This window comes from Dama dama, chromosome 30, assembly GCF_033118175.1.
Source record: "Dama dama isolate Ldn47 chromosome 30, ASM3311817v1, whole genome shotgun sequence".
Taxonomy (NCBI): Eukaryota; Metazoa; Chordata; class Mammalia; order Artiodactyla; family Cervidae; genus Dama; species Dama dama.
In genome coordinates this window covers 37,686,747-37,705,972 of record NC_083710.1, presented here as the reverse complement: position 1 = coordinate 37,705,972, position 19,226 = coordinate 37,686,747, and the positions used below count along the sequence as shown (strand labels likewise).

The following is a 19,226-nucleotide window of genomic DNA, read 5'->3' as shown; positions in this document are numbered from 1 at the left end:
ATCCTTCAGCACAGATGGTGGCGGCCGTAATAATGTGTTTCTTTTATGGTGTCTTTTCTGTTTCTTGGTGTGGAAGTTTCAAAGCTTCATTGTTCCATCAGTCAAATAAACACAGCGAGACCTTCTGGGACTGGGGGATAATAAAAAGAAGAAAAACATCCTTGAAAGCAGGAAAAAAAATCCTTTTTATCGTGTCTACAGAGAAATGCCATAGACAAGCTGCTGCCATTTTGTGGCTTATGGTGTTTTTCAGTGTTAATTATGACATTTATCATAATTAAAGTACCAGACAGTTATTTATAATTCACCCACTGCCAAACGTAAAGTGACGAGCTTGCTCTGGGTGTCACAGGCTTCCTCTGAACCGCACAAGCGGCGGAATTCGTCAGTCGACCCTGTGGTTGAACGGTGGGCAGTGCTGGCCTGGGGTTTGCCTCCCTGCCCCTCCAGCCACTCTCCTGTGGCAGTCACCTGCTCTGCCCTTTCTTCTTTCTTTCTGTTCCCCATAAAGACATGCATGATCACATTTGGCTCAGTCCTGGCGGGGAATAGATCTCCAGGCCAAGTAGTCTGGAAGCAAGGTTAAGAAGAGCAGAAACCAAGTTTACTTAAGTCATTGACTGAGTCTCAGCATCTGGGACCTGCAACCCCGCTGGGAACAGGTCCCCTGCCAGGACTTTCCTGCCCAGGGCTATTTCTGCTCGCTGGGTTTGGCCTTCAGGATGCTCCTCCTGACCTCAGCCTTCCTGGTCCCTCCCACCCCCAGGCCTCCTGGGACGCCTTTCCACCTGCTGGGAGCCTGAGGCCCTCATCCATCACCCCAGCCCCTCTCTTAAAACCCCTGCTGACCCTTTGGCCTGCCCAACCTCCTGTCACACTTGCTCCAGGCCCATCGCTGGGCCGCCGAGGGCCCTTGAGTCCTGTTTTTGTTTGGTTTTATCATTGTATTTCTGATGGCACACCTGAGGACACACACATCTTAAAGCATAGAAGTCTCTTTGTCTTGTCCCTCTATAATTTTCTTTTGTCCCGCTGAGAAAAAAATACAGCTGTTCAGTTCAGTGCCTCATGAATATGGTTAATTTTCATTTTCTGGATAGAAGTGTTGACGTTTTGTACTAAGAAATAAGATCCAAAGCAAACTTGGGCTTCCCAGGCGGTGCTCGTGGTAAAGAACCGGCCTGCCAATGCAGGAGACAATGAGACGCAGGTTTGATCCCCAAGCTGGGAAGATCCCCTGGAGGAGGGCATGGCAACCCACTCCAGTATTCTTGCCTGGAGAATCCCATGGACAGAGGAGCCTGGCGGGCTACTGTCCAGGGGGTCACAAAGAGTCGGACACGACTGAAGTGACTTAGCATGCACGCACACACAAACCAAATTTAAAGAAACGAAAAATAGGAAAAGTTTCCCACTCCCGTTGGTAGCAGTCGTGGACAGCGGCATGAGCATCCGTGGCCGGCACTTGCAGGGACGCAGGGCTGGAGGAGACACAGCTCGCTTCCCAGCTGCTCCTCACCGCTCCGGCTAGCACCGCGCCGGGGCTCAGCGCGCCCACGAGGGCAGGCTGTGCGCCCCTGGCCCCTCAGGGCTCTTGGCCAGCAACAGTGAAAGCTGGTGGCTTTCAGTCCACAGCAGCCGCTGCTACAAACAGAGCAGCCCCTGAGGGACTGATTCCGGCGGCAGGGCGGGGTCTATGGGGAGCAGGTGAGTGGGAACCAAGTGGAGGTGGGAGAAGACAACAGAGACCTGGGGATCTGGAAGGACGACTCTCAATGCACTGCACACCCTGCTGGATGAGAGGGGACATCCTCAAATCATGATTTTCTGGCCATTGAAAGACAAAGTGCTCGTTATTGTGGGCAGAGTGATGTTACTGTGGCTTTACACCTTGGAACAAAACAGATCGCCGCTGGCAGGTACCGTGTTAGTCATTAGGTGGCTGAGAGCAAGTCAGCTCACTAGACATCTTGGAGGTATTCTCATGCGTGAGCATGCAGCTAGTGGCAGATGGAGCAGTGGGGACGCTTGGGTGGTGCCCCACTCTCAGGAGGAAGGCAATTGGCTGCCCGGGATTCTGTTCAAACACTACAGGGGCCCATTTACGTAGTTGGACGAGGTGTACGGTGGAAACGCAGCCTCAGTTGGATGGGGAACCAAGCCCATGTCTACATACACCAAGGAGAGACTTGGTGACTTCCACTCGATTTTTTAAAATCAGTTTTTGCCACCATGCAGGTTAGTGATTGAAGTCAGAGAATGTAGTTGTGTAGCTGTGTTGGTGAGAACGTGAGCCTGCTGCATTCCTCTGTAAGTTCACGCCATCATCTTATTATAAACACACGCATCACCGACTTCCTGACCCTGAAGTGTCCCCAGGTGGGAGTGAAAGTGACACTCAGGTAAAAGGTCACATGTTAAGATGAAACATCCTCGACACTGGGGGGAATTTCCCGTCAGTCAATGTGTCTTTCTGGTTGTAAATGCTGTGCTGGCCGGGTGGTGGTCCAGCCTGCTTCCTCTTCTCTATCTCCCCTTCACCCCTCTTCTTCTCATATAGGAGGGTCTCTCTTCCCACGCTTTGAAGATGCACATTGAGCATCATCATCCACCCTCAGGAATGAAGTAAGTCAAATTTCCTTGTCCACAAAGACAGTTATCACACATTCATGGAACTGGCCTTTTTTTCTGCTGTAATTTCACAGTGAAGCCAGACCATCTAAATATTGGTAGTAGAACCAGGCAAATATATACATGAGAAAGGAGTTTTCAGACAGTCATTTCTATTAATCCATCTTCTATCAAATAGCCTTACAAATACCTGAGAAAAGAAGAGAAGCTAAAGGCAAAGGAGAAAAGGAAAGATTTAGCCATTTGAATGCAGAGGTCCAAAGAACAGCAAGGAGAGATAAGAAAGCCTTCCTCAGTGATCAATGCAAAGAAATAGAGGAAAACAATAAAATGGGAAAGACTAGAGATCTCTTCAAGAAAATTAGAGATACCAAGGGAACATTTCATGCAAAGATGGGCACAATAAAGGACAGAAACAGTATGTACTTAACAGAAGCAGAGATATTAAGAAGAGGTGGCAAGAATACACAGAAGAACTGTACAAAAAAGATCTTCATGACCCAGGTAACCACAATGATGTGATCACTCACCTAGAGCCAGACACCCTGGAATGCGAAGTCAAGTGGGCCTTAGGAAGCATCACTACAAACAAAGCTAGTGGAGGTGATGGAATTCCAGTTGAGCTAATCCTAAAAGATGATGCTGTGACAGTGCTGCAATCAATATGCCAGTAAATTTGGAAAACTCAGCAGTGGCCATAGCACTGGAAAAGGTCTGTTTTCATTCCAATCCCAAAGAAAGGCAATGCCAAAGAATGTTCAAACTACCACACAATTGCACTCATCTCACATGCTAGCAAAAGAATGCTCAAAATTCTCCTAGCCAGGCTTTAATAGTATGTGAACCGTGAACTTCCAGATGTTCAAGCTGGATTTAGAAAAAGCAGAGGAACCAGAGATCAAATTGAAAACATCCGTTGGATCATCAAAAAAGCAAGAGAGTTCCAGAAAAACACCTGCTTTAATGACTATGCCAAAGCCTTTGACTGTGTGCATCACAACAAACTGTGGGAAATTCTTAAAAGAGATGGGAATACAAGAACACCTTACCTGCCTCCTGAGAAATCTGTACGCAGGTCAAGAAGCAGCAGTTAGAACTGGACATGGAACAACAGGCTGGGTCCAGATTGGGAAAGGAGTACGTCAAGGCTGTATATTGTCACTCTGCTTATTTAACTTATATATGGAGTACATCATGGGAAATGCTGGACTGGATGAAGCACAAGCTGGAATCAAGATTGCTGGGAGAAATATCAATAACCTCAGATATGCAGATGACACCACCTTTATGGAAGAAAGGGAAGAAGAACTAAAGAGCCTCTTGATGAAAGTGTTAGAGGAGAGTCAAAAAGTTGACTTAAACCTCAACATTCAGAAAACTAAGATCATGGCATCTGGTCCCATCACTTCATGGCAAATAGATAGGGAAACAATGGAAACAGTAAGAGACTTTATTTTGGGGGGCTCTAAAATCACTGCAGATGGTGACTGCAGCCATGAAATTAAAAGATGCTTGCTCCTTGGAAGAAAAGCTATGACCAACCTAGACAGGAGAGACATTACTTTGCCGACAAAGGTCTGTCTAGTCAAAGCTATGGTTTTTCCAGTAGTCATGTGAGAGTTGGACTGTAAAGGAAGCTGAGCGCCAAAGAATTGATGGTTTTGAACTGTGGTGTTATAGAAGACTCTTGAGAGTCCCTTGGACTGCAAGGAGATCAAACCAGTCAATCCTCAAGGAAATCAGTCCTGATTATTCATTGGAAGGACTGATACTTTGGCCACCTGATGGGAAGAACTGACTCATTGGAAAAGACCCTGATGCTGGGAAAGATTGAAGGTGGGAAGAGAAGGGGATGATAGAGGATGAGATGGTTGGATGGCATCATCAACTTGAGCTCCGGGAGTTGGTGATGGACAGTGAGGCCTGGCGTGCTGCACTCCATGGGGTCACAAACAGTCAGACGCAACTGAGCAACTGACCTGAACTGAACGGATCTTCTATCAATGTCCTCTTTTGTATGTAATTTAAATTTATGACACTATTTATGCTTAATGTATATTTGTATTTATCTATCACTATGTTGGTAATGAGGCTTCCCTGGTAGCTAAGCAGGTAAAGAATCCTCGTGCAATGCAGGAGACCCCAGTTCGATTCCTGGGTTGGGAAGATCCCCTGGAGAAGGGATAGACTACCCACTCCAGTATTCTTGGACTTCCCTGATAGCTCAGTAGGTAAAGAATCTGCCTACAAGGTGGGAGACCCGGGTTCAATCGCTAGGTTGGAAAGATTCCCTGGGGGAAGGCATGGCAACCCACTCCAGTATTCTTGCCTGGAGAATTCCCATGGACAGGGGAGCCTGGCAGGCTATAGTCGATAGGGTCGCAAAGAGCCAGACGTGACTGAAGTAACTTAGCATGCATGCATGCACATGTAAGTAACAAGTCCAAACCATGATCTTAGTGTTCAAGAAGCTAGAAGAGAAAGAAGCATACTATTTTCATCTATTCATCTCAAATCCTATACAAACACTACTTAATAAAAGCCTTTGAGGAAGACTTAGAAATCTTGGACAAACATCATAGTCAGTTGTGACTGGTGCCTGGAGTCTCATTTACTCAGAATTCCCCACCAGTGTCTTTAAGGAGCAGCAAGTACAGGTCCTATGGCTTGTCTGCCATGTCCCTCCTGCTCTGTATTCTCCAAGCTGTCTTTGTGCCTGACCATTAATATTTTTCTGTTTTGCCTGAAGTTTTATCCTACAGGCTCTTTTTAGTAATAGCTTTACCATTTTATTCACAATATTCCAAGAGGTTGACTTATTTTGCTCATGGTCGCTTATTCTTATGCAACATTGCTTAATGTTACTTTGGTTAATCGTATGGCAGGAGGGACCCTTTGAGACACTTAGATAAAAGTAGTGGCAGCTGTGTCTTTTGTAAGAAACGAACCTAAACTTCTGGGGAGAATTATGTTAGTTTGTCTTCACTGTGCGCTTTCCTGCCCTCCAGAGCCATGTGATAAGGACACAGGCTATCCCATCAGGGTGCTCAGCGGCCTGCCTGCTACATAGGTGGTTTCACTTGGTTTAAGAGACCATCCAGATTCTACCATAATAACAATTAGAATATGATGTCTGATTCCGAATAATATTAGGAGAAAGGATGGCTAACTCAGGAAGTTCACTGTGGGAGGTACCAAGATGACCCTGTGTGTGTATATCACTTCCTTCAGGTCTCACAGACCTTCAGGTAGATACTTTTGTTTCCTGGTGGTACTGATAAGGAAACTGAAGTCATCGTTTGCTGGTTGGTGACACAGCTACTAAGTGGCTGAGCCAGGATTCAAACCGAGAATGCTGACGACAAAGCTCTTAACCAAGAGTGTGCAGCACTTTACAGTATATTTTAGAGCCAGGAAAAGAGGGAAGGAAAAAAGGATAAAGACCCCAGATGTCCATGTGCTGCACTTGGACCAGTGGAGGGAGGCTTCTGCCTATCCTTTTTAAATTTGAGCTTTGGTCCTTCAGCAGCAAAGTGCTTACATTCATCAGCCTACAGTGCTTCCAGTTCAAGCAACAGCCCCTGACAGGCTGCCCAGGAGAAAAAGCCGCGTGTCTGCTATTTTAATTTTCACTCAGTAGAATCGGGTTCGTGTAAACACAACATGCATGAGCTCTCCACATATGAGCCGATTACCACTAGGCTCTGCTAGTTGTTTGTTATTCTGTACATTAACTTATCTGAAAAGTCACTGCCACTGTCTTCTGCTCCGCCATCAGGAGGCCTGCTTAAGTGTGTTAGTCGCCCAATCATGTCTGAAACTTGTTTTGACCCCATGAACTGTAGTCCACCAGGCTCCTCTGTCCATGAAATTCTCCCGTCAAGAATACTGGAGTGGGTTGCCATTCCCTTCTCCAGGGGATCTTCCCTACCCAGGGATTGAACCCAGATATCCCGCATTGCAGACAGATTCTTTACCATCTGAGTCACCAGGGAAGTCTCAGGAGAGACTAATCATAAGCAATTGTTCTTCTATGTAATCAAAATACTGATATTGCATTCTTATCTTTAACCCTTTGATTGGTAATAACATTCTGTCACTTCCAAACTCAACCGTCAATTACCTCATTTTGGCATTCGGTCCCATCACTTCATGGCAAATAGATGGGGAAACAGTGACAGACTTTATTTTTGGGGGCTCCAAAATCAATGCAGATGATGACTGCAGCCATGAAATTAAAGGATGTTTGCTCCTTATAAGAAAAGTTATGATCAACCTAGACAGCATATTAAAAAGCAGAGACATTACTTTGCCAACAAAGGTTCATCTAGTCAAAGCTATGGTTTATCCAGTAGTCATGTATGTATGGATATGAGAGTTGGACTGTAAACAAAACTGAGCACCAAAGAACTGATGCTTTTGAACTGTGGTGTTGGAGAAGACTCTTGAGAGTCCCTTGGACAGCAAGGAGATCCAACCAGTCAATCCTCAAGGAAATCAGTCCTGAATATTCATTGGAAGGACTGATACTGAAGCTGAAACTCCAATACTCTGGCCACCTGATGGGAAGAACTGACTCATTGTAAAAGACCCTGATACTGGGAAAGATTGAAGGCAGGAGGAGAAGGGGATGACAGAGGATGAGATGGTTGGATGGCATCACCGACTTGATAGACGTGAGTTTGAGTAAGCTCTGGGAGTCGGTGATGGACAGGGAAGCCTGGCATGCTGCAGTCCATGGGGTTGCAAAGAGTTGGACACGACTGAGTGATTGAACTGACTGACCACTGACTTTAGTTAAGATTTTCTAAGAGCAGAGATAAAGTTGGAGATAACAACTAATGGGCGTGTGGTTTAAAGAAGTTTCTGCTTTTCTAAACACATACCTCTTCTAGGGTAAGGAATTCAGGAAAAAATGTTTTCATAAAAGCTTTCCAGAAGGCAATAAAGGGCTTTGATTCATATCACTAGCGGTTTCATTGCAAGATTTGGACTTTCCGTCTTTAATTCAAAAGAAAATAATGGAATAATTGGAACCATTTTGGAGTATTGGCTATAATCATATCTTTTTTAATGTCTCATAATACAGGGTAATATTTATTAATAATCTTAATTGCTTCCCGGGTGGCACAGTGGTAGAGAACCTGCCTGCCAATACAGGAGACATGGGTTCAGTCCCTGGGTTAGGAAGATCCCCTGGAGAAGAAAATGGCAATCCACTCCACTATTCTTGCCTGGGAAATCCCATGGACAGAGGAGCCTGGCGGGCTACAGTCCACAGGCTCAGAAAGAATAGGATATGACTAAGCAACGTGGGCACTTGCTCTTACAAAAGAAAGACTCTGTGTATAAGATTGTGAGACTAGACAAAAAATGTGAAGGAATGTATGCTTTCAATTTAAGAGTGAATGGAATTATGTCCACCATCCTCCCCCTCTTCAGCTTCAAGAAGAACAGTTTGCATTTTTTCATGGTTTCCTCCCAACATGCATGGTAAAGGCTGAGAATAGCAACTGGGTAATGGTGGGCAGGCAGCCCAGAGGGAAACAGAAATTGGTGGAGGCAGAATGGCTGATGGAGTGAGGGCTCAGAGGTCCTCTGTGGGGGTCTCCCGCTCTCCTGCTCTCAGTAACCTGGGGAACCACCATCCCATAGTCTGATGATCAGGTACCCATCCTGACATCGTGGGGTACCCTGGGTTTCTTTGGTTCCATAGCCTTGCAGCTTTTACGTATTGCTTTATTTATCCTTGGTGATTCACCCAACTTGAGCAACTGGGAAGCAGAGACACAAAAGTGTACTTCTCAGAAGCTGGCTCTGCTTATAATAGAACTGTATTTATGAGTCATCTGTATTAGTATTAAAAGAAAGCAGAGTGGAGGCTGCCTCGGGGTTCTGCCTTGATTCACTTGAGTTTAAATCATGAAAGGACTAGTAACTGGGGCAGTGCCCGAGAGGGAACTTGAAAGAAGGAACTTCAAGCTCAGAAGTTCTGTGTTTATAAACAGATGTTACAGCATTGCTCAACAAAGGAAAAATGTTTGCCTAGCCGTACTGTTTTTGATATGCTGTTAAGTTCAAAAAGGAAAATAAATTAAAAAAAAAAAAACAATTTAGGACATTAGCTTGGAAACTCAGCACTCAGAGCATGTTTGAAAAGCAGCCTGACACGATGAACTTTTGGTTTTACTTGCATACAACTGGCTGCCCCAGATACAGTTGTAAGAAGGTGGTCTGGCCAGTGCTTACCAGGCTCAGATTCTGTAAATAGAGACATCAAGTTGAATAGTTTGGGTGAAACTTCAAAAGTAAGGTCAGAATGATTCCTTTTTTAAAAAGAAAAAAATACAAATCCTCATATAATCCTTCTAACATTCATTTGAAAAATGATGCTTTCTTAATTTAAATAATCTTGCTTCTTGATGAATAAAATCTTGCTCATATCTTGATTACTGTTTTGTTGTAAACTCCCGTTGAGCTTTGCTCCTCTTATTTTACTTAGTGATATTATATTTCAAAATCACATTTTAGTTTCATTTTAATCAGATTGTTTTTCCGATCTTCAGTTGTGTGAAAGTGAACATGTTAGTTGCTCAGTGGTGTTGGACTCTTTGCAGCCCCACATTCTGTAACCCACCAGGCTTGTCTGTTCATGGGGATCCTCCAGGGAAGAATACTGGAGTGGGTTGCCATGCCCTTCTCCAGGGGATCTTCCCGACCCAAGAATGAACTCCATTCTCCTGCACTGCAGGCAGATTCTTTACTGTCTGAGCCAACAGGGAAGCCCATATTTAAGGAACCATTGCCAAATCCAAAGTCATGAAGATTTTACCCTATGTTTTCTCATTTTTAAGGTAGAGTTTAGAGTGTCCATATTGATTAAGGCACATTTAAGAGAAGACTCTTTTGAGAGTCCCTTGGACTACAAGGAGATCAAACCAGTCAATCCTAAAGGGAATCAACCCTGAATATTCATTGGAAGTACTGATGCTGAAGCTGAAGTGCTAATACTTTGGCCAACAATGTGAAGAGCCAGCTTATCAGAAAAGACCTTGATGCTGGGAAACACTGAAGGCCGAAGGAGAAAGGGGTGGCAGAGGATGAGATGGTTAGATAGCATCACTGACTAAATGGACATGAACTTGAATCAACTCCAGGAGATAGTGGAGGACAAGGAAGCCTGGCGTGCTGCAGTCTCTGGGGTTGCAGAATCAGACACGACTTAGCGACTGAAGAACAAAAGGGAATCATATCTTAAGTAATTTTGAATGTTGCCTGTCTTCATCTTGTACATGCCACTCCAGCACATTTAATATTGGTATTCATCATGCTCTCCAAGCCAGTCAAACTCGGGATCCCCAACATTTCTGTGTCAGTAATGTAAGGTATGAAGCTAGCAGATTCAGTAAAGACGTGCTTCATCCTCACCACACTGGACGTTTAGATGCCATTCGGGTTGGGTTTACAGGATGGGGAGTGGCGATGATTCCGGGCCCGAGTCTCCTAACAGCAGAGATGTGGAAGGTAGGAGGAGATCCCCGGGAGAACGGCTACTGACTGCAGACCACTGCCACTGGCCTCATGGTGGCGTTGGTGGGACTGGAGGCAGCTGTGGTGTCCTGGGAGGAAGACCTGAGAGTTCTCAGAGTTGTCTGATTTGAACAAATCTGCCTGGGTGGGAGCAACACCTGCAGCAGCAGCCCAGTCCAAGCCTGCCCACCACCACTCTGCCCACACCTGCCCCAAGGGCACGCGGCACGTCTCGCTGGGTGTGCAGAGAACCACTGGCTCAGGGTGGGCACTGGCAACCATGCCTACTGGTGTATTGAGTGCTTTTATCACAGAAGGGCATTGGGTTTTGTCAAGTGCTTTTTAAGCATTGTTGTCCCCCTGTGGGCCCACTGTTGTTTAGTTGCTCAGTCGTGTCCTAGTCTTTGTGACCCCACAGACTGTAGCCCACCGGGCTCCTCTGTCCATGGGATTCTCCAGGCAAGAATCCTGGAGTGGGTTGCCATTTCCTTCTCCAGGGAATCTTCTCGACCCAGGGACTGAACCCAAGTCTCCTGCACAGGTGGATTCTTTACCTTCTAGGCCACCAGGGAAACCCTTTTTAAGCATAATTGAGGCAATTAGTGGGTTTTTTTGTCCCTTTCATTTATTTTTTTATCATGGGTTATATTGATTTTGGTATGATTCATCATCATTGCCTTCCTGGGATGAATCCCACTTGGCTGTGATGTATAATTCTTGAATATGCACTGACTTTCATTTGGTACGTTTTTGTTGGGGGGTGTTGCTTCTGTACTTGTCAGGGATCTTGATCTGTAGTTTTCTCCCCTTATAGTGCCTTTTTCTGGCTTTGGTATCAGGATAATATTAGCCTCATAGAAAGAGTTAGGATGTATTCTTTCCTCTTCATTTTTTGCAAAAGTTTGAGAAGGATTTGGCATTAATTTTTCTTTAAATATTTGACAGAATTCACAAGAAGGCATCTGGTTCTGGGCATTCCTTTGTCAGGAGGTTTTTAATGACTGAGTCCATCTCTTTGTTGTGGTCTGTTTTCATTTTCTGTCTCTTCTGTGTCAGTTTCACTGTTTTGTGTATTTCTAAGAATGTCTTTTTTGCGTAGTTTATCCGGTTTGTGGTACCTTTGTTCATGGTGTTCTCCTATAACCTTTTTACTTCTGTAAAGTCCATAGCAATGTCTGCTCTTTGATTTCTGATTTTACGTACTTGAGTCTTCTCCCTTTTCTCCTCTGTCAATCTAAGTTTCATCAATTTTGTTGATCTTTTCAAAGAACCATCTTTCGGTTTTATTGCTTCTCTCTATTGTTTTTCTCTATTTATTTATCTATGTGCTAATCTTTATCATTTCCTTCCATCTGCTAGCTTTTGGTTTAGTTTACTCTTATTTTTCTAATGTAATAAAGTTAAACATTAGGCTGTCGATTTTAGATCTTTTTTAGTATAGACATTTACTGCTATATATTTCCCTCTAAACACTGCTTTTGCTGTATCCCATAAGTTTTGATATTTTGTTTTTTATTCTCATTCATCTCATCCCAAAATGTTTTCTAATTTTCTTTGTGATTTCTTCTTTGACCCATTGGTTATTTAAGAGTAGATTGTTTATCTTCTGCATATCTTTGAACTTCCCAGTTTTCCTTCTGTTACTGATTTCTAGTTTAATTCAGTTGTGGTTGGAAAAGATACTTTGTATGATTTTAGTCTTTTTAAAGAAGAATCTATATTCTGCAGTTGTTGAGTACTTCCTATTATTCTTAGAATAGAATTCAAGCTCCTCACTATCATTTCAATTCCTACAAGTACTGGTCCTGATTAGCTTCTCTGGCACTGTCTCCCTCCACTCTTCTCTTGGTTTGCTCAGGAATTTTTTTTTCCTGACTTATTAATTAACGTAATGCTCTAGTGTAATAACATTAAGTATGTGAGTGACTGATTAACATAACGCCTTAGTGAAGGAACACTAACCTTTTGATAGCATGTGGAGCCATTGTGTGTATCTTTGTGAAAAGTTTAAAAGTGTATGGAGAAAGATTGAACATGAATGTTCATGGCAACATTATTCACAATAGCCAAAAGGGGGAGACAGCTCAGATGTCCACCATCTGATGAGCAAGTAAACAAAACATGGTCCACCCATACAATGGAATGTTATTCAGTCATAAAAAGGAATGAAGTTCTGTTGCATGCTGACATAGATGACCTCAAAAACTTTCTGCTAAGTAGAAGAAGACAGACACAGAAGGTCATGTAATATTTTATGTTTCCTTTTATAGGAAATATCCAGAATAGGCAAATTCAGACACAGAAAGCAAATTAGTGCTTGCCAGGATGTGGTGGTGGGGAAGTAGGGGGTGGGGCATGACTGCTTCACGGGTTGGGGGTTTCCCCCCCAAGTAGTGATGCTTACATAACATTGTGGAAGTACTCCGTGTCGCTAAAGGTAAACTTTATGTTATGTATATTTCACCACAATGAAAAAATCAATCCAGTTTAAAATCTTTTTTTTCTCCTGTGCAAAAGAAAGCTCTCATTTTCAAATAATGTTTTTTATCAGTATTGAAAAACAAACCACATTGTTCAAAGACCAAAGTTTAAAATGAAAAATAAGTAAAATGATTAAGACTCACTCTTTTACATGACATTACATCCAGTGTGAGAGAGCTTGGTATAAAATGGACTTTAAAAAATCCAACTATTTTGTTTATTGGCAGACTGTTCTGTGGTACATCTGGAATTCATATGTTGAGTGTTACTGTAGATATTTTTGTTTAACCAGTGTGGATGAACAAGATAAAGCTTACACTCCAGGCCTGTATCCTTGCCTCAGTTAAGATTGCAAAATGCTCTTTGTTAATGTATATTTTTAATTAAAGAACATAGCGAGAGATCAATCCATCATGTTTTGGGCTTGTTACACAGTTACTCAACATGAGTTTTCTTGGTGGTGGTGATGGTAGTGGTAATGAAAGAGCACAGAAAATAATGAATCGATTTTTTTACTTGAAAAAAATATGAAAGTCAAAGATAAAATATGTTCCTGAAAATTATTAGAGAATGTCTGATTATCTTCCAGAACTAATTGTCACTTGAATTACTCATGACAAAACATGGTCATCAATAAGTGAAAATGTTCACATCTCTGATTATGTTGGAGCTTCCATGTCACATAGCATGCAACCTGATGTTTTATTTTTTTCTGTGAACTCTCTGATGAAAACACAAAGTGTTAGTGAAATCTTAAACATGGAAGCCCAGACAGAAAGCATAATTAGTTCATATATGACAGTTCATATCCTTCCCTACTTGTTTAATACTCATCTAGTTATACTATATAGACCTTAACAAGAACGTTTAAAAAATAAACGTTTAAAGAGTCATGTGTTCTTTTTCACTGCAATAAAACGCAATAGCCTCTTTAATCTTGGGGATAAGAGAGGTTGGACTTGTGAAGAAGTGTTTGTGTTGTAAATTAGGTCAAGTCTTATTGTATATGTTAGCTAATTAAGTAGAATTTACTGGCCTGTACAAAATTTGAATAATAGTCCTTCACACTCTTGTTTTTTTTTTTTCCCTCTAAACAATACTGTTGGAATGTTGAGAGGAATGTAGCATAATTTTTTTTTTTAAGAGCATATATTTTAGAGTCAGACAGATCAGGCCTAAATCTTGATTCAACCGCCTGATGGTTGTTTAAGTGAAAACCCATTTCTAGATTTGTAGAGACATGTTCATCTGTAAGACCCTTGCTGTGGAGGATTGTCATGACATTTTGAAGGCGGGCGACCTGGGGCCAGTCCTCCGCAGGTATTTGGTGTGTGGTCTCTGTGATAATGTTGATGGTAATTTGGATGACTTTCTACTAAAAATATTCAAGGACTCCTGTTATTAGCAGATCTCTAAATAATCTCGTCATTTTTTTTTTTTCCATCCCCCTGTGTGGTTTTACGGAGTGCTCAAATTATTTAGTCGTGTCTGACTCTTTGGGCTTCCCGGGTGGCGCTAGGGGTGAGAAACCTGCCTGCCAATGCAGGAGACATTAGAGATGAGGGTTCGATCCCTGGGTCGGGAAGATCCCCTGGAGGAGGTCATGGCAACCCACTCCAGTATTCTTGCCTGGAGAATCCCATGGACAGAGGAGCATGGCCAACTTTTCTGGCTTCTTTGGTTAATTCACAGTGGACATGAGTTTGAGCAAACTCCAGGAGACAGTGAAGGACAGGGAGGTCTGGTGCACTGCAGTCTGTGGAGTCACAGAGTCGGACACGACTTAGTGGCTGAACAAGTGGGCAGGTAGTCCACCAGAGAGAATCTGAAGGCCGGGGTCTAGTTCTCAAGCTGTCTCATTTTGATGACAGATTTGCCAAAGCCTAGTGTTGACTGGAGCTTGGTTACTTGATGGAAAATTTAAGCTACAGGGCCCAGTCTCACTCTAAAGTAAACCATTTTCTCACAAACATGAATCAACCTCACGATTTGGTTGCAATAAGCAATACTCAAGTTTCCCAAGTTACTTACAATTCATTGTAGCCCACACTTTTACCTGCATTAGACATAAATTCCTATTCGTGTGTTTATTTGTCACTGTTTACACAGCTGTGTTTGTTTATGTTCATACATTTTCTGGTGAATTTGCCCACTTATAGAGGCTGTTTCAGATTTAGGTTTCATCTCTATCAGGTCCGGGCTATGATCTTTTTAACTTGCTGTGTGGTGAATATCTAATGTGTGCTGTTTGATTATGACATTATGTCTGCATAACTAGAAGCAATATTTTTATGAGTGTTGAACATGTTTACCAACAAATATCCTTTAAAAGGTGTGGTTGGATTATGATTCTTATTCATCCAGGTCCAAACCATATGGTGTCTGTACCTTTCCCGGTGACAATGAGAAACATGTTTCAGGGTGGCCCAGAGTCATGGAGCCCAGATTCACCAAGACTCAACATCCCCAAATGATCGTTCTTGCTTTTGTTCAGGCTGTCAAGTTTTTATGGTTCAGTAACTCAACCCTGATGTTTCTCTGTGGCTCTGGCCCCGGGGGTCATGGCCAGAGGAAACCCGGCCACAGTGGAAACCTGACTTTAGGAATTAGGATGGGGTGGTCCTTTGTGGCCAGGGACAGGGGGAAAGTCCCAGGTGTTCCAAGTGGGCTTTAGTGCCTCGCAGCTCAGATACTGGTAGCAGCCAGGTATCTCTAGAGCTGCCGAGTCCATCACGATCAGCGGTAGCCACGCGGGTGAACAGGTCCTCAAAACAAGCTCCATCCAGACAGAGATGTATTGTCAGTGTGAGGTCATGGTGGTGTTAGCTTTTTTTCCTCCAAAACATAGGTATTGTTCAGTACTGTAACAGCAACAGTGTTAAAGTAATAATAATAATGTTCACTGTCTCAGAATGTGGAGGCCCACGGCAAGGTTGTGAATAATCCAGTTCCTTGTTTGCCCCTAAAGTTGCCTTCCTGAGCACACCTCAGTTCAGCCTGCTTAAAACTGTGGAGAGTCTGATTCCAATTTGCAGAATATTAAGTGCTTGCTCTGTGCCCTATGCTGCCGGGTGCTGGGGAGACAGAACACGATGACAGACCCCCATCTGGCAGATGGTCTGGTCCGGTGGGCCTGAGGACATGTGTGTCGGGGTGGCACGTGGTTGCTGCCGTGGAAAGAGAGGAGAGCTGCAGGTGGAAGTGCAATATTCCAGCCATCTCCCGGGTGGAGGGAGTGTGTGTGCCGCCTAGCACACCTTCCCTCCTCACCCCGGCTTCTGGGCTCTCACTGATGTTGCACAAAGGCCCCTGCAGGGGACCCCGCATGCAGTGTGCGCGTCCGAGTCTCCTGGGTGGTGGAGACATGAGAATTCTGTCCCCGTGGTTTTCAGGTACCAGCAAGGTCAACCTGGTGAGGATCCCATCCACGGCCTCCAGCCCGCGGGACACGGCCCTGGCGGCCGTCATCTGCAGCGCCCTGGCCACCGTGCTGCTGGCCCTGCTCGTCCTCTGCGTCATCTACTGTAAGCGGCAGTTCGTGGAGAAGAAGCCGAGCTGTAAGTCCTGAGCGCTTGCTGTGTCTTGGCATCCTGCCGAAGGGTGTTGATCATCATCATTGTCCTCCGAGTGTCCAACGAGGACCTGAGAGGAGCATCTGGCTGCGGCCACGGGGACAGAGAACACGTGCAAGTAGTCCTCCCAGGGGAGGCGCTGAGGGTGTGGCCGAGGGGCGGCATCACTTCCCCGGGGCCTGAGGAGGCAGGGCCGCCCCCACCCTCCACAGAAACACAGTTAGTTCCAAGTTCTGGCAACACAAGGGCCCCCCATCTCGAGCTTTCTTGACCGATTGTTTCATTTCTCTGCCTTTTTGTAAGAAGAAGTATTTTTAAATGGGAACCACAGCTGTCCTTTCCTCCCAAACTGCAGAAGCTGGGGTGGTTCTGTGATGTTCCCGGGCTTCCCCTGGGGAGCCTGTCTCGCTGACCGAGTTCTCGGCCTCTGCAGGGTCCCTGAGGGCACAGGACCTGCAGTACAACGGCTCCGAGCTGTCCTGTTTCGACAGACACCGGCTCAGCTCCCCTGCGCCCCGCGCCTGCTGCCAGTGCCTGCGGGACTCGGCCCAGACCTGCGGTAAGTTCAGAGCTTGGGGTCCACTAGGAACGCAGGCCCCGAGGCCGCAAAGAGCACTCCTGCTCTGTTTTCCAGTTAAAGCTAATCGAGTTTAGTCATTCTCCCTTGTCCCCAGAGGTTTGGGGTGTTGGGCATCTTTAAGTATTAATATCAAACAGAAAAGAAGCATCTCATTAAAATTCTAGGATTTCCCAGTAACTTTTAAAAAATGAGTTCGCCTTCATTCTGGTGTCAGTTGATTTAAAATAACGTGAGCCTTTTGTAGAGTAGGGTTGTCTGTCTCCTTTCTTGTCTGGTGGGTTCAAAGTGAACCTGCACATGGCTGTCTTGGTGTCTTTCTGGATTTCTTTTTCTTTTAACTAATTTATTTATTTATTTTTGGCTGTGCCGGGTCTTGGTTGCTGTGTGGGCTTTTCCCTGGTTGTGGCGAGGGAGGGTTACACTCTCTTTGTGGTGTGCAGGCTTCTCATTGCAGTGGCTTCCTCTTGTGAAGCAACAACTCTAGGGCTCATGGGCTTCAGAAGTTGGGGCCCCCAGGCTCTAGGGCACAAGCTCAGTAGTTGGGGCACATGGGCTTGGTTGCTCCGTGGCATGTGGGATCTTCCCAGACCAGGGATCAAACCCATCTCTCCTGCATTGACAGGCGATTCTTTCCCACTGAGCCACCAGGGAAGCCCCGGATTTCTTACAGAAGAGGGAGGAGGGAGACCTGTGACAGGGTTTTCCACAAACCAGTGTTGCCTCTGGGATTATTGACAGAGATGGAAGTTCAGGGAAGTCCAGGCAGACCTTGGAGACACTGGGGTTCAGTTCCAGACCATTGCAGTAAAGAGAACGTTGTAATAAAGTGAGTCACGGGACATTCTGGGTTCCCCAGTGCATATAACATTATCTTTATGCTATGCTGTAATATATTAAGTGTGCAATAGCATCATGTCCTAAAAAACAACATATACACCTTAGTTTAAAAATAATTTATTGCTGAAAAATGCTAACCATCATCTGAGCCTTCAGTGAGTCATACTAAAATAGTCACATTAAGGTTCCCTGAGCACAGACCATCATAACAAATATAATAATACTGGAAAAGATTGAAATACTGAGAGAATTACCAAAATGGGACACAGAGACATGGAGTGAGCAGACACTGTAGGAAAAATAGTGCCCCTAAATTGCGAGACATGGTGCTTCCACAGACCTGCACTTTGGGAAAAAGCAGTAATTGTCAGGCACGATACAGCCAGGTCTGCCTGTAATTCAGGTGGACTAAGGTTTCTAAAATGGGCAAAAGTCGGCAAAGGAACACTAGCTTACGCTTAACTTCCTGCCCCATCCCCACGACCTCACCTCCTCTGCAGGGCATAATCAAGGTGGCCGCAGCCCTTCCAGAAGCCTGCCCTCTGCCCGCTCCATCCTCACCTGTGTGTCCCCTGCACCTGTGGACACAGCACCTAGCAGTGTGTCGTCTCCTATAACCGTCCGTGAGGTTCAGTGTTTCCCAATTCGATGGCTGGTCTTCTTGTAACTGTCCAATCTTTCATTTCAAGACATCAAAGGGTTCAGCTTTTCAGTCTAATATTTGATATGGGAAGTAAGGCATTTTTAGCACAATTCTTTCTCCGCTGACGGTTACTATCTGCATTTATTAGTTGACTTCCTAGGTAAGCAAGAACTTCTCTTCTTCCCCACTTATTCTTTCCTTTAATTACCGTGGATGCAATGTCTCTGATAAAGGGATAACAGTCCTTGGTGATCATTATTTATTTTGAGGCTCAGATTTTCCCAGGTTTGGCCAGAGGAAGTCCCTTCACCCTGCTCAGGCATCATTTGGACATAGTTTCATTATCTTTTTAGCTTCTCTGTTATTTTCTGGCTCAGAAAGAAGTTCCAGGCCCATCTTATATTTCCCAGCTGGAACCCTAGAACCAGCCATTTCTACAGGGAATGGTGGTGCCTTTCTTTGAATAAATTTGAAATGTCTCACAGTGAGGGTGACTTGCTGAAATGACTGGCAGTGGATCCAGGCGCGTCACCACGATCATGGCCATGTGAGACAAGGGCTGCTTCCGGACAGAGTCGGCTGCAGGCCAGGCGGCTATCCCTCTCATCACGGCTTGCTGCTGCATCTCAGTGGTTAACTTTCATTTTTAAAAGGGAAATGGTTTCATCATCTTTTTTTTCTCTTGATAAAAGTAAAGAAATAATTCATTGTGGAAACTCTGGATGTGTATATGTTTATGTATTAATATATAACTTCCTCAAACCTTTTCTCTGTATATTAATATGTGCGTGTCTTTTGTGTTTGTCGGTATGCTTTACTCTGTTTATGGTTTATAAAATCAGATTTACGTGTGTCTGTATACATAGAGAGAGGAGTCTAGAAGGCTATTCAGAAACGTGGACAGTGTTTTGCAGTGTATAGAATTGGGAAAGATTTATTTTTCAATTTCTGA

The 19,226-nt window shown here is 44.3% G+C and overlaps 1 protein-coding gene across 1 annotated transcript in view; it reads left to right on the top strand.

Moving 5' to 3' along the window:
- TNFRSF19 (TNF receptor superfamily member 19) overlaps positions 1-19,226 on the top strand; it is a 91,914-nt gene that overhangs the window by 65,310 nt on the left and 7,378 nt on the right. The window contains exons 6-7 of the mRNA XM_061133211.1: positions 16,035-16,199; positions 16,648-16,773. Coding sequence (XP_060989194.1) covers positions 16,035-16,199; positions 16,648-16,773 — 291 coding nt within the window. The remainder of the gene's footprint in view (positions 1-16,034; positions 16,200-16,647; positions 16,774-19,226) is intronic.